Source organism: Bos indicus, chromosome 5 (assembly GCF_029378745.1).
Source record: "Bos indicus isolate NIAB-ARS_2022 breed Sahiwal x Tharparkar chromosome 5, NIAB-ARS_B.indTharparkar_mat_pri_1.0, whole genome shotgun sequence".
Classification (NCBI taxonomy): domain Eukaryota; kingdom Metazoa; phylum Chordata; class Mammalia; order Artiodactyla; family Bovidae; genus Bos; species Bos indicus.
Genome location: NC_091764.1, coordinates 64,192,318 through 64,220,176, shown reverse-complemented (window position 1 = coordinate 64,220,176; position 27,859 = coordinate 64,192,318). Strand labels below are relative to the sequence as shown.

General features: G+C 36.6%; 1 protein-coding gene across 2 annotated transcripts; it reads right to left on the bottom strand.

Annotated features, from left to right (window-relative positions):
• Positions 1–6,355: 6,355 nt before the first annotated feature.
• ACTR6 (actin related protein 6) lies at positions 6,356–27,784 on the bottom strand. Of its 2 annotated transcripts, XM_019961145.2 has the most exons (11): positions 27,617–27,783; positions 23,934–24,051; positions 23,281–23,349; positions 22,296–22,419; positions 21,022–21,157; positions 20,873–20,929; positions 18,859–18,957; positions 18,688–18,766; positions 13,206–13,377; positions 11,279–11,417; positions 6,356–8,864 (listed from the first exon to the last, which is right to left on the bottom strand). In XM_019961145.2, the coding sequence occupies exons 1-11, from the start codon at positions 27,682–27,684 to the stop codon at positions 8,735–8,737; spliced, it is 1,191 nt and encodes a 396-aa protein (XP_019816704.1). In that variant the 5' UTR covers positions 27,685–27,783; the 3' UTR covers positions 6,356–8,734. The 2 variants fall into 2 exon arrangements, with proteins under 2 accessions (XP_019816704.1, XP_019816705.1); XM_019961146.2 differs by lacking the exon at positions 23,281–23,349 and having other exon boundaries at positions 27,617–27,784.
• Between the last annotated feature and the right edge of the window lie 75 nt (positions 27,785–27,859).

The following is a 27,859-nucleotide window of genomic DNA, read 5'->3' as shown; positions in this document are numbered from 1 at the left end:
ATGTTTTCTTAATGGCACTTATCACTACTTGAAGTTATATATTTGCTGATTTTTGAAATTGTCTATCTCATGTGCTGTCATGTCTGAGAATGCAAATTCCATGAGTTCAGACTTGATGTGCCTATTTATCACCTAGAACTGTCCTAGAAATCACTCACTAAATTTTTGTTGCATGACAGAATGAATTGATGGGGATGGCTTCATGTTTGTAAATTTTCAGGACAATAGAAGCTAATGGAAAGGTACCTACCTTGGGGCTCAAGATGAAGGAGTTATGTGGATATGAGGTTCAACGTTGGTAGGTCTACCCTCTATAACAATGTTAGCTGAGGAATTTTTTCCCCAGATACATGTTGTAATCTGGGATTTCCTTTGTGTAATAACTAAGACTGGAAAAAGAGTATATATCTATTTTAAGAGAATGATATTATTATGTATTTTAGAGCTACTATTTACATATAGATCATGTGATTACAGTGCAAGATTATGTAGTCCAGTGCTGTTAAAGTGAAAGTGAAGTCGCTCAGTTGTGTCCGACTCTGCAGCCCTGTGGACTGTAGCCCACCAGGCTCCTCAGTCCATGGGATTCTCCAGGCAAGAATACTGGAGTGGGTTGCCATTTCCTTCTCCAGGGGATCTTCCTGACCCAGGGATGGAACCCAGGTCTCCTGCATTGCAGACAGACGCTTTAATGGAAGTACAAATAATTTTTATTATAGTAGAACACTGTACTAATGATTGGTTAACCTAGTTTCAGATATACCACATATGTGGAAGTAGAAAATAGAATTTTAAGAATTCTAAAAAAGTTTCAAGTATTTATATACGCTTTATAATTCAGAGGCTTTCTGCTGCCCGCCCCCTTTCCCCATCTGTAATCTTCTTCCCCTATGCATTGGTCAAAAAAACTGAGATTTTTTTTTTGCCATTCCCTTCTCCAGGGTATCTTCCTGACCCAAGGATCAAACCTGGGTCTTTTGCATTGCAGGCTGATTCTTTACCGTCTGAGCCACCAGGGAAGCCCCCTATATTAGATTAAGCCCCCTATAGTAGATTACTGGCTAGAAAAATTCATATTAGAAACTTGAAAATATCTGTTTTTATTTAGATATAAAATCAGAAGTTAACTGTAGAACTTCCCTGGCGGCTCATAGATTAAAGTGTCTGCCTCCAATATGGGAGACCCAGGTTTGATCCCTGGGTTGGGAAGATCCCCTAGAGAAGGAAATGGCAACCCACTCCAGTATTCTTGCCTGGAGAATCCCATGGATTCCCATGGAATCCCATGGAATCCCATGGACTGAAGGCCTACAGTCCACGGGGTTGCAAAGAGTCGCAGAGTCGGACATGACTGAGCGACTTCACTCACTCACTCACTCACTCATGTAGACACCAGTTACTTTATTGGATCTGGTTAGTAAGAAATTTAAGAAGCTTCTGCATGGAGAAGATTCAGATGCCGTATCAGGTATTGACTCAGACTTATTCTTTCTGTATCATTAAGTGACTGTTATAGTCACATAAGTTGGAAGGGAACCAAGGGTGAGTATGTAATAAATGAATAATGCTATAAAAGGTGGTTACATTAAGGTTATTTTTAAATATCTCTAGAGTAAGTTCTTCTCTAGTTCTTTTTGGAAGCCCTCTGTTTGATTACCTTTTCTTCTAAAAAGGTAAATACTTTCTGTATCTCATTGCTGCTTCCAGATGGGGTATTTATAACAGGGAATCCCAAACAAACCAAGCTTTTTCCTATTATAGGGCTTTACCTGTGCTGTCTTGATTATAAAGACAGGGATAAATATTTGATATCAGAAACATTTAAAATCAACTGACTGAGACAGTAGTTCAGATGATCAGATATGTGTCTAAGGATGGAAAAAAGATGATGAACAAAGAAAAATGGCATGGCAGGTTTTCGTGTTCTGAGATCAATGTAAGTTGTGACAGGGCTAAAGGCAGTATGGTATAGTAAAGAGACTTCAAACCCTGCGAGTGGGGTGATCCCAGGTTCAGACCTTAGCTCAGCCATGTGGTCCAAGCTTCTGTTTCTTTATTGATAAGGCAGGGCTAATAATAATGCCAACAACTCTACACCTTATAACATTGAAGATTTAGTGAGAAAAAGTTTGATATATGTAAACATTCATTGTAAGCTATTATTATATTATTAAGGGCAGTAGATTCTGAACAGAGAGTTAGGTGTAGGATTTTAAGTTTTCAGAGGCAATGTAATTCCAGGGTGTCACCACGTGTGTTTAAGCAAAGGCCATTATAGGGAAAATAGGAAAAAATAAAAATAAAAAAAACACCTAATATTAATGGGCTGTAGGATTTCAGAAGTTAAAGTTATCGAGAATTGCTTTGCTGTGTCTGGAGACTAAGGTGTCCCCATCTGTAGATCAGCATACAGAAAGGCTTAGTTGACTATACATGCTAAGACAGCTCACAGGGCCATGCAAAAAAGACTGTTCACGTTCATGAAATTCTTTGTTCATGTTTTGTACATGCTCCTGATGGTTCAGGACACACTACCCCAAAACATGGCACATGACATTGAATATTTTAAGCTGAAAGAGTTTGAAAAAATGGCAGAAGCAGGAGAGTTGCTCTGACCTACTCCCCTCTTGCCATTTCTCCCTGAAATAGGCTGTAACACCTTCATATGAAAGATGCCCTCTCTACACCAGGAGTAAAGGACTATCCTTATCTCCCAAGGCAAAGGGAAGTCAAGAAGAATCTGAACAAACAGACTTTGCTAACTTTTCCCAGTTTACTACAATTACCTCATACCTTACCTTGCAACATTCTTCTGGGACTGTGTATTCTTCATCAAAGAAAAGAAAGTAAAGTCACTCAGTCATGTCTGACTCTTTGCGACCCCATGGACTGTAGCCATGGGATTTTCCAGGGCAAGGGTACAGGAGTGGGTTGCCATTTCCTTCTCCAATTCTTCATCAAACCTAGCATAAAGTATATAGGTCTGTTTCTTTGAGTCTTCATTTCCTTATGAAGGCTCCTATGTCACATGAAACCTATTAAATACATTGTGTGCTTTTTCTCCAGTTTTTGTATTTATCGGTTTACTTCTCAGACCTAGCCAGGGACCCTAAGAAAGTCAAGGAAAACTTTTTCCTCCTCTTCACCTTCAATCTGTGAGTCATGTCACTTAAATTCCAGTGTGTTCTACTTGAAACTAGAATAGTAGTACATTGGTTCTCCTACTTCATGGACTTATTTTGGAAATAAAATCAAACAATGTATGTAAAATAAGACAAGGTATGTTTTGCTAAAGTATAGAGCGTATGTAAAGAAACAGTATTACTCTGAAGCAAAGAAAATATATGTAATGTCATCTACCATATTTGAGGAAAAAAGTCCAGCATAACACCAGTTTGAATAGGTACGTTTTCATGATTTTCTTTTTTTAACTTGCTTTTCCAATTGTATTTTTTTTTTTTTTTAGGTTTCACATCTTGCCAATGCTTGACATACAAGGAGCTTGAAAAACAAAAGGAAGGACAAGCCAATATCTTCACCAGTTGGCTCTTGAGATTAATAGTAACCCTAGTATCTCTTTGAAATGAAAAAATAAAGAATTCCAAAAACACCATCCAGAAGTTTTGCACTAATGTTTATGGGAGAAGAAACTATAATTTGTTAATATAAAGAACTCCTCTGGTGGTTTTCTCAAACTGCCAATACCCACACTACAGAGAAAGATAGCCTATAAGCATTTAAAGTGTAATTATGCTTAAACTCTGTTAAGGAAGAGTCTAAAGGTACACATGTCCAGACATAAAATACATTAGTCCTGGGATGTAATGTATAGCATAGCAACTATAGTTAACAATATTCTATTTAGTATTTGAAAGTTGCTAAGAGAGTAGATCTTTAAAAAACTGTAAAGGATGTTTTTTAATCTTTAAAAGGGAATGTAAGTTAAATTCTTGTATGCTGATTCAATTAATTACTATACTGCTTATTAAATGTGGTGCTATTATTAGGGATCTGATACAGTTAATTTCCTTAGAGTTTTTTTTCCATAGAAATATAACATTTCATATATGAGTTCTACAAAGAAAGCATGTATTTTCCTTAGTATATACTACTCTTAAGCTACCCCTTTAGGCTACTGTAACTTAAATGTTGTGAATCATCTAAGAAGGAAAAGACTTATTAAGCAGAAGACTAAAAGCCACAAATTTAAAATTCATGAATATCTAAAACCATGATTTTGCCTTCTGATTCTTTTTTAGTCCATCAAGGAATTTATGGTTTTCTTTTCTCCCTCTGTTTTTAAATTGATTAGTTTACTTTACGGGATCATTCTCTCAATGTGACACAGGTTGAGGATTCAGTCTGTTGCAGCTTACCCAAAAGTACATTCTGTGGCCTTGATCACAGGGGAGAGAAGTGTGTACCGTTAAGTACTTGAAACATATATAACTAATGTCATCAGTTTTGTCTTTTTGTGTAAAAACTGTACCAGTTGGGTTGAATTTGAATGCTTAGTCAACGTTCTCAACTAAGAGTCTATGAACAGGTTTCAGAGAGCTGAAGTACAGTGTACTTTCTGGGATTATATGCGACTTTGTGTGTGAATGTGCTTATTTTTCTAGGAAGAAGACTCGTAGCTTTCCACCAGATTCTCCAAGGGAATTATAAGTGAAGCACATTAAGAACAACTGGGTTAGAGAATCATTATTTATTCTGTCTTCAGAGAATATACTTAAGGCCCTTAATGACCTATATTTATATATTTTCCAAATTTTGCTCTTACTTTGTGGATAAACTATTGGTCTAAATGTTAAAGTGTTAGGTTAAAAATCAGAGCATTAGCTAGATGAATTCTAAATTCCTGTGACTTTAAAAGAAAAACAAAAACAAAGTAGAACAATTCTGACATTAGATGTTAACTGTCCTCATGTATATGGTTATTTTGAATTGGGGAGGAAATTAGTATACCTCCAGTGCAAGAGCTGAGAGGGTGATTCTAGACAGGAAAAAAGTGGAAACATGCAGCCCAACCCTCATTAGTCGTCGGGGTGCAGGGGGAACGTCTCCTTATTAGGAGTCTCCATTTTAATGTTGCGTGTTAATCAGGTGGAGAATTGCTAGCTACCACTAAGAATTGATGGCACTTTGAGAAATGTGTTAAAGATACTACTGTGTCCTTGGATCTGCTGCTCAGATTATTTATAACCTTGAACAGATATCTTCCTTCTGAGCCTTGTTTTGTTTTTAATCTCTAGAATAAAAATATACATGCATAATTTGTGTTTATAAGACTGGACCAGAAATATCAAAGGTCTGAGAGACAGTGTGGTAGGGAACAAGGGTCTGTGCTTTGGGGTCAGAGATCTGGATTTACTACCTGACCTATTTGGGTTCATAAGGGAAAATGTTCGCAAGTGAGAACCCCGGGTTGAGATAAAATCCAATTTAGAAATAGCAGAATCACTAGTGCTTGAGATGTTTAATTTGAATGACATATCCTATAGCATTCCCTAATGGAGACTATTTTGAATATACTACTGTTCAATTAAACTTGTTTACAAAGTAAAATGATTTTTACTGAATGGTTTTGAAGGTTCTGGGGCATTAATTCCTAAAGAGAAATTCCTATCCCAGCTACTCCACCTAGTGTCAGCTCCATACAGTTTATCAGGTTTAAAGCAAATTCCCAAGGGTACTGTCATTCAATTTTAGGCTAAACCTTTTTGAGCAATGTAGGGACAAAGTTTTTCTTCCCTGTATAAATAAAGTCCATTTCCAATCACTGAAAAGCTTATCTCCTATTAGAATATTCAGTAAGTTATGTTCATGACAATTAACATCATGATTCATCCTGCTTAACACTTCTTAGACTTCTTATTCACATTTTTAGGTCCTATTCGGGTAAATATTATTTAACTTGGAGAAATAAATGTTGAGATAAAAATCCTATCTCACAGAATTTACATACATAAAGAATGTTCAGTGGACTTCCCTGGCAGTCCAGTGGTTAAGAATCTGCCTGCCAGTGTAGGGAACATGGTTTCGATCCCTGGTCTGGGAAGATTCCACGTGTGGCGAGGAAGTTAAGCCTGTGAACCACAACTGCTGAAGCCCATGCACCGTACAGCTTGTGCTCTGCAGCAAGAGAAGCTCTGTAGAGCAGTTATCCACCAATTTAAAATAAATTAGAAAAAGAAAAAAGAGAAGCCACCACAATGAGAAGTTCACACACTGCAACTAGAGAGTAGCCCCTGCTTGCCACAACTAGAGAAAGCCCATGTACAGCAATAAAGACCCAGCGCAGCTAAAAATAAAAAATTAATTAATTAAAAAGAATGTTCAAGACTGAAAACCATTCCTTTCTAAATTTTGTATTTATTTTGTACTAGGGTATAGCTGATTAACAGTGTTGTGATAGTTTCAGGTGAACAGCAAAGGGGCTCAGCCACGTATGTCCATGTATCCATTCTCCCTAAACTCTCCTCCCACTGAGGCTGCCACGTAACACTGAGAAGAGTTCCATGTGCTATACAGTAGGTCTTTGTTGGTTATCCATTTTAAATATAGCAGTGTGTACATGTCCATCCCAAACTCTCAAACTATCCCTTCCCCCAAATCCGCAACTGTAAGTTCCCTCTCTGAGTCTGTTTGCTTTGTGAGTTCATTTGTATCATTTCTTTTTAGATTCCACATATAAAGGATGTCACACTACATTTCTCCTTCTCTGTCCAATTTAGTTCAACTCACTATGACAATCTCTAGGTTCATATATGTTGCTGCAAATGGCATTTCATTCTTTTTAATGTGAAAGCCATTCTTGAGACCTCTGTCTAATTGCTTATGTGCTAAAAAGGTTTTTGAACATAAAAACCAAAAAGCTGCTGTTGCAGATCAACTCTGTCACTTAACTCTGTGACCAGTGATACTATGAGGCAACTCTTTATTTGTGGGTGTGATAGTTCAACTTTTAATCTTTGCCAGCACTCCACTTCTGGCTACTGCCAGCCACATCATGCATAATCCACTCTTAAAATAGGCCTAAATTTTTTCTCTTTGGTCAGATGTGGGTTGAGAGAAAGGTAAACAGTATAGTAAGAATAAATGCTCTAAGTGTGAGCTCTTGTGATTAACTTGTCCATCCGGAGTCCAGTCTTGTATAGAGCACTTCCACTTGACACGGCATGCCACTGAACAAGCCTAACCTGCACTGGGGAAGGGAAATGACGCCAGAGCAGAACTGACAGCAACATTTCTGGTTGTTCAATTTGCATGAAGATACGGCTGGCGATGATGGCTCAAGTTTGAACTAGTGGATCAGAGACTTGAAAACTATGAGATAAGATTCTAATATAATGAATACTCAGGTGCCCAAATGCTGCCCAGCATCACAAGAAAGTAACATACCACGTATCACTAGGTCAGGAAAAGATCAAAATCCAAAATTCGAAGAACAGGGGCCTTCCTGGTGGTCTAGTGGTTAAGAACCTATCTGCTAATGCAGAGGGCACAGCTTCAAACCTTGGCCCAGCGAGATCCCACATGTGCAGAGCAACTAAAGCTGAGTGCCACAACTACTGAGTCCAACTGTCACACTTCTGTAACCTGTGCGCCTAGAGCCTGTGCTCTGCAACAAGAGAAGCCACAGCAATCAGAGGTCCATGCACTGCAGTGAAGAGTAGCTCCTGCTCGCCAAAATCAGAGAGAGCCCACATAAAGCAACAAAGACCCAGTACAGCCAAAAATAAATAAATAAATCTGCAAAATGTGAAGAACAGTCTCTACTAAATGCATACTGCTTTTGCACTATTGTAGAGTCAAAAAATCATTAAGTCGAACCACTGTTGAGTCAGGGACCATCCATATAATCCAAATGTAATTGTAGTGGACAGTTCTTTCACCCTGCCCAGCATCTGTCTCTTTATCTTAATTTTCCTTTGAAAAATTATCTTCTTTCACTCTAGGCTGTTAAAATCCCTGAAGCCATGGGGTAGGCACAAGATTTTAGCTAAGGTAGACAGACTGGTAGGAATTTGATTCAGGAGCCCAATGACATAAGAATTTCATCCTGAAAAATGGTATATGAGAAAAATAAACAAAAAATGGTATAGTGTTTTTATGAGTGAAATAGTACACTTCTGAAACATGGTAGTGATCAAAAACACTCGACTAAATTGGTTTATATTGTCATCTTTTCATACTAACGCCAAGTAAAAAATAAACATGATACAAACATAGATTAGTTTTTCCAACTTTAGTATATATAAATAAAAATGACAAGTTAAAAATAAAATACTTTTCTAAAAGAGAGAAATTGTATCTCCACTGGGGAAGGGAAATGATGAACACACACTGGTCAATTCTGAGTCCGTCACACAAAACTATCTTCTAAGGAAACCTGAGTAGTGAGACAGTTAAGTTTGTGTTTTTGGCTATAAAGAATTAAACTTAAATTACACTCACTTTTTCATCTTTTAATGAAAGATAACTTACTCTCAGAAACAGCATAAGCATTGTTAGAATAAGACTAGCTCCTAAATGAAAATATGGGGTGAGTTACAGTTTACTTACTAACCTAGCTAAGAAACCTTTGAAAATTAGCCATGGATCAAAGTATTTACATAAGTTCAAGATGTTATCTTAGGATGAAAGCTAACACAGGTCCTTAACTTCCTTTAAAAAGAACGCTGAAAATTAAACCTTTGTCATAGTAAGTCAGAACTTTCAGAAATGTTTCTTAAATATCAAATTTCTCTTCACAGATGCTATGTCCATTTTCTTCATAATCTTCTCTTGTTACCACCATATCTTCAAAATCATCATTCTCTGATATCAATTTTCCACCTTCCCAGGCATAAGTAATAGGGCTAAAAATAAAGGTAAAATAAATGAACTCAGATGATTTTACAGAACTGAAACACCAGAAACATTCATCAGTAACTAAAATGTGGCAATCTTTACCCAACTTGATTTAACAGAAAATCATTTCAAGTGTGAAAATAGGTATAAACTTCAGAGGAGGGGCTTCCCTGGTGGCTCAAATGGTAAAGAATCTGCCTGCAATGCAGGAGACTGGGTTCAGTCCAATCTCTTGGAGAAGAAAAGCCCCTGGAGAAGGAAATAGCAACCCACTCAAGTACTCTTGCCTGGAAAATTCTGTGAACAGGGAAGCCTGGAGGGCTATATAGTCCATCAGGTTGCAAACAGTGATTAACTTTCACTTTTCACTTTCAAAGAAGTAAAGAAACTCATAAAGAAAGGAAACTTGGTTACCACTACAAATAGATCTTCCTTAATTTTTCCCTGTGCTCTGAATTTACAGATCTTCTAAGAAAAATCAAGAATACAAACAAAAGATCAAAAATGCATAAAAAGAAAAATTGGAGTATATCTGAGTCTAACTTTTATATGAGGCAAAGATATATCATCTCATCAATTCACCCTACAACTGACGAACTGCTATTATAAACTCACTTTATATATCTGGAAAATGAGGTTCAAAGAGCTTAAGACTGAAACAAGGATTCAACTTGGAGTTGTTTTCACAGTCTGTGCTTTTGCTCCTATACTTTGTTCCCTCTAATAAATGAGACATTTAGAAAACACAGTGCAGTACAGGGGAGTGGGTAATAAGAGGAAGAAAAGAAAAAAAGTAAGCACAGTGCAGGACAAACCTGTTACACGGCTGGGAAGGGCACCAAGTAAACAGAGCACATCAGACTTTCAATTTATGTACAACCAAGATTATACTGGTTACACTTTGTGTAATTCTACCATTCCTCTCCCCTAGTTCAATTTTAAATCTGAAAAATGATACAGAAAATTTCCCTTATTGTATTTACTGAATTTCCTAACCTTAAAAAAACTAAATCTGTATCTAAATCTATCTGTAAAGATGTGCAAAAAAGATCTGATGGATAAAAGAATAAAAACTATTTCTCTTTTCATATCCATAATGTGTGTTCATGACTTGCATTTTAAAATTCAGGATAAAAAGTCAATATACTTCATAATAAAAAGAGTATATGAACATTAATGCTGATAAAAATCATTCCAACATCTAATGGTTGTTTATTCTTTTATCTAATGGCTATCAAATTAAGTGACCAGATGAGGGCCTTCTATTAACTGCTATTGATTTAAAAAAAACTCCACTTTAGCTTTAAAATAAAATTCTAAAATTAAAAATCAGGTATGTGGGGGACTTCCCTGGCAGTCCAGTGGTTAAGATTCTCTGCGATGATGCAGGGGATGGGGGTTCAATCCCTGGTTGGAAAACTAAGATCCCACGTGCCTTGCGGCCCACATCAGGTGTGTGGGGTCTTGTTTTCAACTCTGCTACAGTGGAGCAGTGAGTGGGGATTACTGGAATTTGGTGAGAACTCCTGCCTGCAATTAAAGAGAACTAAATTTTAGTCTGGCTACTGCAATTAACTTCCCTGGTAGCTCAGATGGTAAAGAGTCTGCCTGCAATGTGGGAGACCTGGGTTCAATTCCTGGGTTGGGAAGATCCCCTGGAGAAGGAAATGGCACCCCACTCCAGCATTCTTGCCTGGAAAATCCCATGGACGGAGAAGCCTGATAGGCTACAGTCCATGGGTTCGAAAAGAGTTGGACACGACTGAGGGACTTCAGTTTCACTTTCAAGGCCTTTGTTAACTCACCAGCCCTTGTTTATTTAGAAAGTAAGTACATAGAACTAGACAGATCTGTAAGCCTTTCTGACAGCTCTAAAATTCTACCTTAATTATCTGCTTTTTCTCATAAATCAGGATACGGGGTACATGTGAAATAGCTTTGAATTTTTTTAAAAAAAGACTACTTAAATATAAAAGTTTATTTTAAATATTTTAAATTATTCTAAAACAACTTATCAGTTGACATAATTTATCTTATTGGTTAAATCCTCGTATTTGTATTCTTGATAGAAACTCTCAAAAAATGACAGCTCAGAGAAATCGAATAGATAATAACCTAACTGCTTTGTCTATAAAAATCTTAGGAATGAGGACTGACACAGGGAAATGATCTTCTATTAACTGAGCACCTGTTATTTACTAAACATGATGATCAGTACTTTACATATTTCACCCCATTTTAATCCACTTAAATGTAAGGTTTGTCATTTCAATTTTTGAGAAAAGAAAAATGAGCATCCCAAAGGTGAAATAAACCTACCAACATGGTAGAAGTAGTAGGCTTTAAACTAAAGTCTGCCTGTAGACCTCTTTTATCTACAAACTAACTTCCAGGATTTGTTTCTATATAAGCCAAGACTTACTTTTCAGGCAGCACAACAGAAACATCGTAATCTGTTGGAGTGAGACATCGAACTTCCGAGTAAACTCGATCCCTAAATCCTGGGAAAAGGGAATTTCCTCCTGTCAAAACGATGTTCTTAAAAAAATGTGGCTGCATTTCTTTTAAAAGAGATTAAAAAAAAGACAGAGAAAAGAGACATTAGAAAATCTGTTTACTTATCTTTCTGGAGAAACAGGGAAGTGGGCTTAGGTAAAAGCAATTAGGAATTCAAGTTACTAGTTGGGAAACCACTTTTTTTTTTAACCACCATATAAATTATAAGATGTTGTAATGAGATTATCATTTATACAAATAAATACATTAAACAGAAATATGACCTCATAAATCTTTAAAAGCAAGGCAAAAGTGAAGAGGTTGAACTACTAGCAATTTATTACATATACACATAAGCTTTATGTAAATGAGTAAAATTCTAGTACCAGACATATGAAAATTACAACTGTTCTTCCATAAAATCGAAGAGGTCTTTATGTAGGCTGAGATGGTTAGCTGGTGTAAAGATAACAGGGAGGTCCATTTTTAACTTGAGAATTCAAGTTTCCATGTTATCTCACTGAGACACACATACTTACTGTGTAATACAAATGATAGTGAAAAATACTGTTTATATAAAATGAGAAATCAACATGAAATATTAATATGAAAATAGCTGTAAAATCGGAGAAGGCAATGGCACACCACTCCAGTACTCTTGCCTGGAAAATCCCATGGATGGAGGAGCCTGGTAGGCTTCAGTCCATGGGGTCGCTAAGAGTCGGACATGACTGAGTGACTTCACTTTCACCTTTCACTTTCATGCATTGGAGAAGGAAATGGCAACCCACTCCTGTGTTCTTGCCTGGAGAATCCCAGGGACGGGGGAGCCTGGTGGGCTGTCATCTATGGGGTCGCATAGAGTCGGACACGACTGAAGCGACTTAGCAGCAGCAGCAGCAGCAGCTGTAAAATAGCTGTATTAAAACAACTGGCTAGTTATGGCTCAGATGGTAAAAAATCTGTCTGCAATGTGGGGGACCTGGGTTTGATCCCCGGGTTGAAAAGATATACTGGAGAAGCTATATTAAGGTAATGGCATTATCTTTCTTTTTCTTCTTCTTTTTTTTTAATGAGAGGAAAGGGCATTGCACGTGCAAGATTTTTTACAATGCCTAAATTGTTCCTTAAGAAGAAGGGAGACATTTTCAAAGTACAAAAGTACTCCAAAACTCTAGAACATCATTTCATTAAATCATGCTTCAAGAGAACCCAGACAACTCTGTGAAGCATCATACTTTAATTTCAATAAAACTAACTTCCAAAAAAAAAAAACCCCTAACTTCCAGTATATTAATCTAAATATAACAGAACGAATAAACCACTCTCATCAAAAACTAAAAACCATTAAATTGTTAAATTATAAATTTCTATTCTGTGCAAATTTGGCTTAAAACTTTTCTAAAAGGGATATAGCAATTTAATACTCTTAAAGAGATGAATTACTTTAAGTTTAAATAGACCATAAATACTTATATCAAATTTATCATCTGGGACCAATAAAAAAATCATTCAAGTACATTACTGGACTCAAGTCTCTGCAAATAAAGTAGCCATTTGTTCAAATTATTCAAAAAAAACAGTTGACTTCTTAGGATTCAGAGAGCTTATAATTTTTAAAAAATATCATTGTACGAAAGTCACTCAGTTGTGTCTGACTCTTTGCAACCCCATGGACTATATATATAGTCCGTGGAATTCTCTAGGCCACAATACTGGAGTGGGTAGCCTTTCCGTTCTCCAGGGGATCTTCCCAACTCAGGGATCGAACCCAGGTCTCCCGCACTGCAGGCGGATTCTTTACCAGCTGAGCAACAAGGATATCATTATTCCTCATTAATTTATTAATGTACCTTCAGGTAAGTTCTGAATTGAATAGACAATAGCTTCTGGAATCCCCATTTCTTGAATGCCTATATCAGAAGGATTAAAGAGTATTTCTGGAACAGCGAATCTCTCATTGGCCAAACGAAGAATTTGTTCCCCAGATTTGTATTTTCCACTTAACACCATCTCTTCTCTTGGCTTAAAGAAAAATAAGATGAAAAGTACGCTACATTATCTAGCTCATATAAGAAATAACATTTAGTAATCTTAATACTATGAAATACCAATATATTAACCATATTCTTGGAAGTTTCAGGAGTCTCCAAAGTTAGAAAAATGCGGTCTTCTTTCCTGTTACCTAAACCACACAATTAAGTGATTATTTACTCTTAATGCAGCTATTCCCCCAAAGATGTGCTGGCTTTATTCCACACATTTTAAAACAAAGAAAGAAAAGGATAATAGAGCAGAAGGAATTTCATAATCTATCTGTAATAGCAGAGTGAATCCACTTTCTAAAGAAGAACATACATAAAATTTTTTTTATTATGCATTCAATCTCTATTCAAAAATCAGTTACCAAATGATTTAGGCAAATAAATGGACTTTATCACTGAAATTCTTCTGTTATTTATTTTCTGCTAACCCATTCAACTCTGTGAGCTGTAATTCCTGAAGGGCCCAGGAAAAAAATAATTTCCTTTTATAACATTTTACATCATTAAAATAATGGTTCCTCTCAACTGTACTAAGAATTATCAGCTCTTCTAGATGGTTAAAGACGTAAACTTCATTTGACTCATATATGCATTTTTACCTGTAACTGACTATATCCAATTCCTTTACATAAATATAAAATTATTTAAAATGTATGAAGAGAAATATTAATTTGCTGTTGGACAGTAAAGTATATAAAGACTGTAACAGATTCCTCAATGTAATCAGTCATCCATTCTCTGTTCAGGTTTCAGCTTCCTCAGAGAGGCTTTTTCTGCCTCCCAAATAAAAGGTCCCTCCAGTAATCATCCTCTATTATCCTTTGTTGTCCATATTGTTCACCATCACAAATTCGCTACCCAGTATAGCATGCAAGCCAACAATGTGGAATTTTCTTTAGGCGTTTTTCATACATTATCACTCTGAATTCTCATATAACCCAGTAAGGCAGGCATATTTTCCTTTTATTAATGATCCAACTGGGCTAGGCAAGGTTATGTGACTTGCTCAAGATCATTCACCTAATAACCCCAAAACAGACAGTATTTCCTCCTACTACATTCCGTAAGAGACCAGGTTCAATCCCTGGGTCAGGAAGATCTCCTGGAGGAGGGCATGGCAACCCACTCCAGTATTCTTGCCTGAAGAATCCCATGGACAGAGGAGCCTGGCAGGCTACAGTCCATGGGGTTGCAAAGAGTCGGACACAACTGAAGCAACTTAGCACGCATGCACTACACTGCTACTCCTAACCTGGATGTGAATGATTCTGATTGCTATCATTTGGAAATTTCTCATTTGAAACATTATTTTTAAATAAAAATATCCTAAAAACTACAATAAATTCACAATACTCTAGGAAGAACAAGGAAAATTACACATCATTTTTTACCCAGTTAAACTACTGCTGCACTGGCAAAGAGAAGAATATTATTTCTTCAGATAACGCATTCTTTATCTGAAGAATGGAAAATACTTCTTATAAATTTACAAATTCATTTAAAAATGATATTGGTTTGAGTGTACAGGATATAACTCATCTTGTCAACACTCAAAATAATTTGAGACAGATACAGATATGGAGAATTTCATTTGACAAAAAAGAAGTTTTCTAGTCCACACTCCTAATTTTACAGAAGATCAAATGACTGACCTAGGGTCAAATAACTAACTAGGGGAAAGAGCCAGAAGTAGAAATCCTTGCTGAATGTTAGCTCTGAAGTCATTGTTAATATGTAATCTGGAACTACAAGCAGTTTCTGTTTCTAAGAGTACAATTCCAAAATGATTTTTGTTTTAGACATAGATGAAGAAATTTAAAAGGGCTGCTAGGAGTTGCTATTTTAGTTAATGCAGGCCATGATTGATTGTACGGTCCTTATAAATTTCATTCTGGTAGCATGAAAAAAATGTTTAAAAGTGGCAACTGGTAACTATTAAGTAACTGTTAATTTTTTCAATTAAGGTCAGTAAAGCATTCATTACACTTTAGTAGGCATTCTCTTTCTGTTAAAGAATAAAACTGGAATTTCTATCAGCTGTAATCAGTAACAATATTACAGACCTCATCATTATTACTGTCGTCAACACTAGAAAATCAAGGTTGTAACTTTTTCCTGAGTATTTAAACATATTCTTGAATCGACAATCAAGGTCTAAGTTTTAACAACATTCTAAGTATAAAGACTCTGAAACAAATTCTCTTTCATTTTATACGGTATGGCTTTTCTAATTTCAAACATATTTTATCAGTTTTCATCAAAGATTTTGATTTTCAGGCAATAATGAAAAAAAGTTAATCAAGTATTAAATTTACAAAGATACATTTTAGGAGTAATCCTAACATATACAGAATATAGTCATTTCCAAACCTTAAAAATTATTACGATGTACACAATTTAACATGTAGTGAAATATACATTTTAATATTAATTGGCAAAGTAGAAATTAAACTGTTATTTTTTAAACAGACATTTGAGGTAACATTCCATCATCTGGTAAAAGTCCAGTCCAACTATGTCCACTCAATTGATATTAAAGTGTACATGTAACAAGGAGTCCATGGAAGTGCAGTCATACCAAGATTCTGATCACAAGGCCAAAAGTCAATAAAAGAGCAGCAAACAGTACAATGTGGCTTTTGCCTTTTTCCTCTGATGAGAAGCAATACAACAGTCAATTGATGGAACCAACACACCTCTACTAGCTTGCTATGTACGCTGCAGTGCCGAGAAATCAAGGCTTATGATTTAGGAAGGAAACTGGCAGAGTTCAGCAGATAATGTCCAATAAACTGGTAAGCTGTCATTTGTAGGGCAGGAGAGAACTACGTTTTACAGAAGAGAAAGATTTCCAAGCCTAGCTAATAGTCCAATCACCTGGAAGAGACTTTTTTCTCTTTTAGAGTTTAAGTTTCCGAACTTAGATACTAAATATTTCCAGGTACAGGAACAAAGAACATGGATATCAATTGTTCTTCAAGTGGCCCAGGTGATTTTCAGTCAGGTTTAGAGACATAGGGTCCATTGTTCAGGGTCCATCCTGGTACAAATATCGATTACTTTATCATCTTAAATTCAGAGTGCTGTAAATTCTCTATAAGGTGTTTATCACTGGACTGCTTTAAACAGCTATAGTTGTATGAGGATGATCAAACATGCCTGATGAGAAAGAGGCCTGCTATCTATATGTTTGGGGCAGTTTTCCTTGTCTTATAAAGAATAAATACATCTTCCATATTCTTTGTGGGATTCAGGCTTCCAGTTCCTCTTCCCAGTTCATGTCCAGATAACTAGATTTCATAATCTGTCATAATTCTCACTTCTTCAAGTCAGCCTCGGTCCTTCCACAAGGATCTATTTCTAAGGACATTATAGGATGATACTGATTTTATAAGGACTTGGGTAGCCTTCTATGAATTCTGATTTGTATTTCACCTTAAAAATCTGGCCAAAAAAATTATTTTTTATATTTCAGGCATAAAAATAAGTATAAAAATTGTATAATTTTTATATGTATCCATCAGTCAGTTTAACATAACTTCACAGTTAACACTCCCATTTTAAATGTGGTGTTATCATTCACACACACAGTTTTTATACTTTTACTTCATTTTTATAAATGCCCACATATAAAGAATTATTCTACATATCCTGAAATGGTATATAGTCTTCTAAACAGAAATACATTTCTGAGATTTATCCATGATGATCACATACCTCTTATTATACTTTTACTGCTTATTTTATAACATGAGGATCTTCCCTGGTGGCTCAGACGGTAAAGTGTCTGCCTACAATGCCTACCATGTGGGAGACCCAGGTTCAATCCCTGGGTCGGGAAGATCTCCTGGAGAAGGAAATGGCAAACAACTCCAGTATTCTTGCCTGGAAAATCCCATGGATGGTGGAACCTGGTAGGCTACATACAGTCCATGGGGTCGCAGAGTCGGACACGACTGAGTGACTTCTTCACACTTTCACTTATAATATGAATAAATAAAAATGTATTCTTCTTCCATTAGTGAGTATTTAGGCTCTTTCCAATTTTTCACTCAATGTATACTGCAATGAATATTACCATAAATGTCTCGTGAAAATATTTCTGCGTGCTTAGGTTTCTGACCAAAGACTTTTAACTTCTAAAAGTCCTCACCAAACCAGTAACTGTAAGGGCAAACTTCACATTTACCCAAACATAAAACTGAGCTGATCAAAGATAGGGAGAGATTATATTGTTTTGACATCCAAGATAAACCCTACTCAACATTTTCAAAGTGCACTGGATTTTGAACTTTTCAACTACAATCTGATACCACAGCCCTGGGTCTGCTGTGTCAATAACATTCACAACAGGCAAATAATCTACTTTTAACTGGACTTACACTAATTCTTAAGAAAACAGAAATGGGTAAACCATAATATAGGTAAAGTTAGTTTATCTCCAAATTTGTCCCATAAGCTATCACAGTGGATAGTTCTTTTTCTAAATAAATTTAATACAAATATTAATTAATCATTCATACTCTGGTGTCTACAGAAATGGCCAACAGGCAAGAAGGCTATCATCAACAACTCTGACATTCCATCAAACCTCAGTGGTCGCTTGAAGAAAAACTTAAAAATTACCTTACATTACAGATATAGAAAACAAACTTATGGTTATCAAAAGAGAAAGGTGGGGAGAAGGATAAATTAGGACATTGGAATTAACATACACTTCTACAGGTGGCTCAGATGGTCAAGAATCCACCTGCAACGTAAGATTCAGGTTCAATCCCTGGGTCAGGAAGATCCCCTGGAGAAGGGAACGGCTATCCACTCCAATACTCTTCCCTAGAAAATTCCATGAACAGAGGAGCCTGGCGGGCTACAGTCCATGGAGTTACTACGGGCTTCCCTGGTGGCTTAGACAGTATACAGTTTGCCTGCAACGCAGGACACTCGGGTTCAATCACGGGGTCAGGGAAATCCCTTGGAAAAGGGAATGGCTACCCATCCAAGTAGTCTTGCCTGGAGAATCCCAAGGACAGAGGAATCTAGGAGGCTACAGTCCTGGGGTCGCAAAGAGTTGGACATAAATGAAGCAACTAAGTATACATCCATGCACAATATATATAAAATAAATAATAAGAACCTACTGTATAGCACAGGGAACTCTACTTTATATTCTGTAATAACAGAGAGCAAACACTTAAAAAGAATAATGTATAACTGAATCACTTATTATACACCTGAAACGAATACATTATAAATTAACTTCATGCTAATACAAAATTTTTTTAAAAATTACCTTACAAAAGCCCTTTTTAATTGTACTGAAGTCAGGCAAAACATAGTCTACCATTACTGTATTTTCTTCTCCTTTCAACCTGGAAAACAAAATAGAGACTTATGAAGTATTTTAACTATGCTTAACATTAAAGAATCAACTTTCCAATTCTTAGGCTACCGTTATACATACTTGGCAATATCCATGTCTCTATAAAAATCCTGAGACACATAGCATACATCTTCTTTCACTTGATTAATCACATGTGTTTCATCCATAACGTGTAACTGCCTAAACAGAAATAAAAATGGTAATGTGAAATGAAAAAAATTTACATGCAACTTATCATTGAAAGTATTTTTTTGGAATTAAATGTCCAGGTAACTGATCTTTAAAAAGTATTAAATTTTTGAATGTGTAAAATATTTTTAACTTTATGGAATACCCATTCCATTATCTTATTTAAGTTGTGCTTAGTCACTCAGTCATGTCTAACTCTTTGCAATCCCATGGACGGTAGCCCACCGATCTCCTCTGTCCATGGGTATTCTCCAGGCAAGAATACTGGAGTGGGTTGCTATGCCCTCCTTGGGAGGTGATTAAGTACACTAATTCTAATCTTTTAATAGTGGACAGTCAACTAATACCAGCTAATCCAGAAACGTATCTATCTATATATTTTTCTTTGGGGCAGGGGGAGTATGGTTGCTTTACAATGTTGTGTTAGTTTCTGTTATATAACAAAGTGAACCAGCTATATGTATACATATAGACCCTCCCTCCTGGACCTCCCTCCCACACCCACCCCAACATCCTGTCCCTCTAGGTCATTACAGAGCACTGAGCTGAGCTCCCTGTACTATAAAGTATTCCTACTAGCTATTGTTTTATACATGGCAGTGCACACTATTAAGGCTTTTAGAGATTAAAAAAGGATAAAAGATAAATAAAGTTCAAGTATTGTACTGTGTATGGAGAACTGACAAGAGAAGTGGAAAAGGGAAGCAGAGATTTATTTTCTTTTTAGACCCTTATATCCTTACATGCACTGTAAAATGTTTTACAAGGTATACGTACATTTGCAATTTTAAAATATTATTAATGTATTAAACTCCCGAGAAATTGGAAGTGTCTTTTTTGTGGACACTACCATTTCATATGTCAGAAAGCTTTTTAACTTAAACATCATTGGTATTTACTGAATTGGTCAAAAAGTTCATGTAAGTTCTTGCTGGAGAGGCTATGGAGAAAAGGGAACCCTCTTACACTGTTGGTGGGAATGCAAACTAGTACAGCCACTATGGAGAACAGTGTGGAGATTCCTTAAAAAACTGGAAATAGAACTGCCTTATGATCCAGCAATCCCACTGCTGGGCATACACACTGAGGAAAGCAGAATTGAAAGAGATACATGTACCCCAATGTTCATCGCAGCACTGTTTACAATAGCCAGAACATGGAAGCAACCTAGATGTCCATCAGCAGATGAATGGATAAGAAAGCTGTGGTATATATACACAATAGAGTATTACTCAGCCATTAAAAAGAATACACTTGAATTAGTTCTAATGAAGTGAATGAAACTGGAGCCTATTATACAGAGTGAAGGAAGCCAGAAAGAAAAACACCAATATAGTATACTAACGCATATATATGGAATTTAGAAAGATGGTAACAATAACCCTGTATACGAGACAGCCAAAGAGACACTGATGTATAGAACAGTCTTTTGGACTCTGTGGGAGACGGAGAGGGTGGGATGATTTGGGAGAATGGCATTGAAATACGTATAATATCATATATGAAATGAGTTGCCAGTCCAGGTTCGATGCACTATACTGGATGCTTGGGGCTGGTGCACTGGGACGACCCAGAGGGATGGTATGGGGAGGGAAGAGGGAGGAGGGTTCAGGATGGGGAACACATGTATACCTGTGGAGGACTCATTTCGATATTTGGCAAAACCAATACAATATTGTAAAGTTAAAAAAAAAAAAAAAGTTCATGTAAGTTCTTCCATAAGGTGTTACAGAAAAACCCAAATGAACTTTTTGGCCAACCTAGTATCTATGTAATACAGTCTTTAAAGCAATAATTCAGAACTGTCACCTGAAATTAGAACTAAAGGCAAGGAATAATTTTAAATTACTTTAAAAATTTCACCCCCAGCATCTCATCTTCCCATAGAATCAAAGCTAAGTATTACCTGTAAGATATGATTTCTTTTAGATGATTGGTTAGGAGTTTTCCTCCCACATTTATCCTAAAAAGGAAGAATTCAAATTTAGTTCAGTTTATCACAAATTTCATCCAGTTTTATTATAAGAAATAAGATGAAAATGGAATGCAACTCACCGAATAATTGCTTCTTTTTTCTTCTTACTTCTACAGTAAGGAACTATATGTGTAAAGGAATATCCACTATCTACAATGATACAGCATAACTCGGAAGGATTATCTCGGAAATACCTGTGTGCGCTGAGAGCCCCAGCTATTAAGAAAACAAAAGATAAAGAAAAAATAAACACACTGAATAAAAGTACAACTAATTTAAAACAAGAAGTAAAGAAAAGCAGCAAACTAAAGCAAACAGAAAGACAGAAATTTTCCTTTGTAAAAAAAAAAAGTTAATCTAAAATAACATTACTAATTCTGTCAGATATTTAAACATGAAAACATGATATTTTTGTGGAAAATGATAAAAACTTTGTGATCAACTTTGAAGGTAAATATTTACTTCACAACTTATAGTAATTATTTTAATAGCAAATAATTTTGCTGAGCATTTATTACATGCTGGGCACTATTCTAAACTCCATGAGTATGTATGTTTTAATCCTCACAACAATACCATTTTTACAGATGTAGAAACTGAAGCAGAGACGTTAATAATGTGCCCAAGGTCACATGATTAGAAAATAACAGAGCCAGGAATCAAACGTAAGCAGTATGACTCTACAGCGGTTTTTCTCAACTTCAGCACTACTGACATTGTGGGTCAGATACTTGCCCAGCGTTGGGGGCTTTACTGTGCACTGTTTAGCAGCATCTTGGTCCTCTACACATTAGATGCAAGAAGCACCGTCCCAGTTGTGACAATGAAAAATGTCTCCAGACATTGTTAAATATCCCCAGGAGCAATATCACTCTTGGTTGAGAACGCTGTTCTAGAGATTATGTTCCTAACCATTACAGTATATTGTTGTTTATACAGACTTAAATGCTACATGCTAAATAGGTGAATACTTTATTTGTACAGTCATTTAATTCTAGCCTTTAAAAAACTAACTTCTAGATGGTATTTATAGATTGTTTTTCCTCATATTGGCAGTCTGAGCTATTAACATTATTTCAAACAATAATAAGAATAGCAAACACATCAGTGATAGAAAAGACAACTATCTCAGAAAAAATAAACTTTCAGAGATTAGAAATACGTTGCTAGTTAACTTCATTAGGGAGAAATACCATATTAAAAAGATACAGCGAGAGAAGTCAGACTAATAAGCTCAAGGGCTTCATCTAGTTTTAAATTTCATCAAATCTAAAAGAATGTCACTCAATAGTCTTGGATTTAAAGTATTTATTCATATTCACACAACTCAATTTCAATCAGAACTTTAACTCACCATTTACTCTTAATACTGCTTGAAACTGGTATTCTTCAAATAAGATTTCATTCATTGATTCTTGAATTGAAGTGAAGTTAAAATATGGTTCTGTGATAATAATATTAGTGTCTAAAAAGTCAACCTATAAGAGGAAAAAAATTCCCAGTTTTGTAGCTTTATAGTTATAATTGTAAACATCTGCTTTATGTACATAAATCTATTTAATTCTCACAATAGCCCCAGTAGACATGTCTTACTATTATCCCCTTTTGAAAGGTGAGCAAACTGAGACACAGAAGAGCTGAGTGAGTTACCGAGGGTCATATAACTAATGACAAACTTAGGACTGAACTTGGGAAGTCTGGTTACAGCATTCATGGTCTTCGACTATTATTTAACTCTCTTAATGGTAGCACTGATAAAATGGTACCATCAAATTGTTTAAAGATAATTATGCAAAAGTAATGAATGATACAACTACAAGCACTGGAACTGGTATTTTGTTTTTAAAAGTTAAAAGGTATAAAATAAAAGGTAAAAGGTGAGAAGCTTTGGGATATTTAATGTTTACACAATTCTCTCCTACATACTCTTAAAGAAGCATTAAAATTTGAACATTCTCTCAGGATACCTAAAGTCACACTAAAGATATTAAGAGCACAAAATTCTAACATTGCATCATTCACACATTCAGATATATGAGCAAAATAATTTTATTGTGAAAATGAGACTATAAAGTGGTCTAAGAATAGTAGATATCTAAGTAAAATTTTAATCTTAAGCTTCATATAGATTAGCTCTTCTCAACCTCAAATTCTACTTCACAATAGAAATTCTATGCACTTGCACTTATTTAGAAAATCAAAGCTAAGCACGGTAGGTTAAGTGACTTAAATACTGTAATAAATATTCAAAAATTTATAAATCTTAAAATATAACTTCTAATTTTTCACTTGAATGAGACATGGAAATAGAAATTTGAATACATACTCCAACTTGTTACCTGATACATTTCTTTTCCAAAAAGGTAATCCCAAACTTGTCTTTGAACATCCCAATTCACCAAGTAGCCCTAAAAAATTTGTTTTATGAATTAACTATCAAAAATATTTGTAGAATTTAAAAAAAGTCAGATCAATACATTATAAATCACTGATTACTATCTCTTAATTACTCTCTCTTTACCAGTCTAATACTAGTTGAATCTCAAAGCTATTACATTGGTATGTTTTTCTTCTTTTAAAAATTCAAAACATTACAAATTAACAATAACCAAAACATCAAAGGGCTCAAAAGACACATCAATATGTAGGGATGCCCCTCTATATTTATTTTCTTTAATGTTTGTATTTCATTTAGCTTTAACATAAACAAGTAAAATTCAGTACCCACAATCAGTAACTAAATTATGGTCATTTATTTTTATTTATTGAAGTATAGTTGATTCTTTTTCATAGAGGTATAATTATTCATGGCTATTTTTTAACATGACAATTTAAATTCAATTTTTGGTTTTAATAAGCTCTTAATTCAACTTTAAATAACGCTTTCTCAGAGATCTAAAAATATTTTCAAACACACAAAATCTTACAATACATTTCAAATTATCTTTAAATGTAGGTCCTTAATGCTAGAAATGTCATAGAGTTGGATTACCTTTTGAAAAGGAAGAATATAAAAGAGTCCAGAAGGGTCCTTTATTTCGTCTATCTGGTTAGCAGTAAAAGTTTTAAGACGTGCTGTTTTTGATCTGAACTGACAGTTTGGAATAACTCTACAAAGAAACAAATAATGTAATTATTCCCTAAATACTTAGTTCTTAAAAATATAATTACATAACCACTTTTACTTTCTAAAAGAAAGAACATGAAAATTTCCCGAACCAGTGTTTCTCATTCTGTCTTCAAAATATTTAAAAATGACTTTTTTTTTTAAATGTTCTACCACATACCAGAGCTTCCCTGATAGCTCAGTTGGTAAAAAATCTGCCTGCAATGCAGGAGACTCCAGTTCCCATTCCTCCATCAGAAAGATCCGCTGGAGAAGGGATAGGCTACCCACTCCAGTATTCTTGGGCTTTCCTTGTGGCTCAGCAGGTAGAGCACCTGCCTGCAATGCAGGAGACCTGGGTTGGATCCCTGGGTTGGGAAGATCCCCTGGAGAAAAGAACAGCTACCCACTCCAGTATTCTGGCCTGGAGAATTCCATGGATTGTATAGTCCATGGGGAGGCAAAGAGTCAGACAGAAATGAGGGACTTTCACTTTCACCATATATCAGGTTCTGCACTGGACCCATTATCTTCCTCAAATAATCCTCAAGATATTATTACAGGTGGGCATTGATTCGGCCACTGCACACAGGTGAAGAGGGGCTGAAGTAAAGTTAAAGTTAAAGTTTCTGGAAAAAACTCTTAATACCATTCTAGTTTAAAAAAAAAAAAGCAAGTTCAAAAATCTGACCATAAAACTAAGTTTCCATGGAGTCAAAGATCTTCAGTTGCAAGATACTATAGGGTACAGAAGTAGGAGGTAGTTTTAAATATAGTTGCTGCCCACAATGAGCTTACAATCTGGTTAGGAAGACAAACTAGAGCCATTATCCATCATACATATCTACACATATATGTATGTATGCGTCTGTGTGCGCATATATATATATATATATAGATAAAGAGAGAGAGAGAGAGAGAGAGGGATAGAGAGAAAGTGAGGAGGAACACAATTTGCCACCCTCAAATATGCCACTATGGCCTGATGATTACTTTGCACTAAAGGCAATCAAAATCCTTGCATTAATTGAGATAATACAGTGAAAGTGTATAATCTTTCAGGACATGATTTTTAAACCCTGCATTGTAGTCAATGTTATGGCTATAATATTATTTTAGTCAATGTACTATCCTTGATTATTAGCTTCCTTCTTCCCCCACCCCTTTTGTCACTATACTGAGGCTCCTTGGCCCATGGGACTTTCCAGGCAAGAGTACTGCAGTGGATTGCCATTTCCTTCTCCTGGGGACCTTCCTGACCCAGGGATCCAACCCAGGTCTCCCTCATTGCAGGCAGATGCTTTAATGTCTGAGCCCCAGAGAAGTCTGAGTATTCTGCACCTACTTTTATCAAGACTTTTAAATTAGTCCTTAAGTAAATGATAAGAGACTTGCTGTTAAAAGGTAAGTACAATAATACACACTGCAGAAATAGACTGCGACATTTTACATTTTTACTCAGTTTAAAAAAAAAAAAAGCAAAGGAGGAAGTAAAAAAAGTCCCGGGTCCCCTGTGAATACGCTACAGGAAAAGCGAGTCTTTAAATTTGCTTAGTCTTTACTCAAACGTAGTTTATGAATGCCAGTGTATTGTTTGTTTCAGTTCAGTTCAGTCGCTGAGCCGAGTCTGACTCTTTGCGGCCCCGTGAATCGCAGCACGCCAGGCCTCCCTCTCCATCACCAACTCCTGGACTTTACCCAAATTCATGTCCATCAAGTCGGTGATGCCATCCAGCCACCTCATCCTCTGTCGTCCCCTTCTCCTCCTGCCCCCAAACCCTTCCTGCATCAGAGTCTTTTCCAACGAGTCAACTCTTTACACGAGGTGGCCAAAGAATTGGAGTTTCAGCTTCAGCATCAGTCCTCCAATGAACACCCGGGACTGATCTCCCTTAGGATGGACTTGCAGTCCAAGGGACTCTCAGGAGTCTTCTCCAACACCACAGTTCAAAAGCATCAATTCTTCCGCGCTCAACTTTCTTCACAGTCCAACTCTCACATCCATACATGACCACTGGAAAAACCATAGCCTTGACTAGACAGACCTTTGTTGGCAAAGTAATATCTCTGCTTTTCAATATGCCATCTCGGTTGGTCACAACTTTCCTTCTAAGGAGTAAGCGTCTTTTAATTTCATGGCTGCAATCACCATCTGCACTGATTTTGGAGCTCCAAAAAATAAAGTCTGACACTGTTTCCCCATCTATCTGACATGAAGTGATGGGACCAGATGCCATGATTTTCGTTTTCTGAATGTTGAGCTTTAAGCCAACTTTTTCACTCTCCTCTTTCACTTTCATCAAGAGGCTTTTGAGTTCCTCTTCACTTTTTGCCATACGGGTGGTGTCATCTGCATATCTGTGGTTATTGATATTTCTCCCAGCAATCCTGATTCCAGCTTGTGCTTCTTCCAGCCCGGGCTTTCTCATGATGTACTCTGCATATAAGTTAAATAAACAGGGTGACAATATACAGCCTTGACGTACTCCTTTTCCTATTTGGAACCAGTCTGTTGCTCCATGTCCAGTTCTAACAGTTGCTTCCTGACCTGCATACAGGTTTCTCAAGAGGCAGGTCAGGTGGTCTGGTATTCCCATCTCTTTCAGAATTTTCCACAGTTTATCGTGGTCCACACAGTCAAAGGCTTTGGCATAGTTAATAAAGCAGAAATAGATGTTTTTCTGGAACTCTCTTGCTCTTTTGATGATCCAGCACATGTTGGCAATTTGATCTCTGATTCTTCTGCCTTTTCTAAAACCAGCTTGAACATCTGGAAGTTCACAGTTCACGTATTGCTGAAGCCTGGCTTGGAGAATTTTGAGCATCACTTTACTAGCGTGTGAGATGAGTGCAATTGTGCGGTAGTTTGAGCATTCTTTGGCATTGCCTTTCTTTGGGATTGGAATTAAAACTGACCTTTCCAGTCCTGTGGCCACTGCTGAGTTTTCCAAATTTGCTGGCATATTGAGTGCAGCACTTTCACAGCATCATCTTTCAGGATTTGAACTAGCTCAACTGGAATTCCATCACCTCCACTAGCTTTGTTCGTAGTGATGCTTTGTTTAAATGAGTCTAAATCAACCAAGCCAGTCAGAGAGCACTTAGAAGGGCTTGAATACAAAGCCTTCAAAGTCTTCAGTCACTGACACAGTGGTTTTTACACTTGGGGTGGGGGCGGAGGGCATTAAACCCGTGGAGGATTTGACGGAAGCCATAACTGCTTCCCAGCAAAAATGCATATACACGCAAAACGTTGCCCGCGATTCCTGACGGCTCAGAAACCTTGTGTACAGGTCCCTCATTCGGGAACCTCTTTCTTAGAAGCCTACTTTGCTATTTCCTGTTACGAAACTAAACACACATCCCACTTCCGGGCCACAAATTCCAAAATTAGTAACCCCAGCCCCACTTCAAAGCTTCCCAGCTACCCAGTTCCAAGCCGAGCATCCCTCAAACAGAGTATGAGCTGCGCGGCGGCGTTTGCAGTTTACAGAGGTCCCAAAATGAAGCGTAGCACATGTAACTACTAAGCATATATGCTTTGTCCCTCGCGGGCAGCGAACACTTACGAGACAGTTTCATGGCTGTAACCGATTTTGGCGTTGTAAGCTCCGTTATCCAGCACTAACGTCGTCATCTCAGTGTAAACCAAGTCTCCGCAGCCTTCTTTTCCGACCCCTTTGCTCACGCTTTTCCCAGCACTCTGTTGTTACTGCTTCCGGCACTCTATGGTTGCATCCACGGAGCACACGGGCGCTTCCGGTCTCCCTTAGCAACCGAGGACGCCGGAAACTAGAGCTTGCACAGCTGCC

What these genes read in the sequence shown, in the direction of transcription:
- ACTR6 (XM_019961145.2), bottom strand. Translation starts at nt 27,684, where the DNA reads ATGACGACGTTAGTGCTGGATAACGGAGCTTACAACGCCAAAATCGGT. An exon ending in ATATTCTTCCTTTTCAAAAG is followed by an intron (nt 23,350 to 23,933) that starts GTAATCCAACTC and finishes CAAATTTTTTAG; the next exon opens with GGCTACTTGGTGAATTGGGA. An exon ending in AATTCAGAACTTACCTGAAG is followed by an intron (nt 11,418 to 13,205) that starts GTACATTAATAA and finishes CTCTTTTAAAAG; the next exon opens with AAATGCAGCCACATTTTTTT.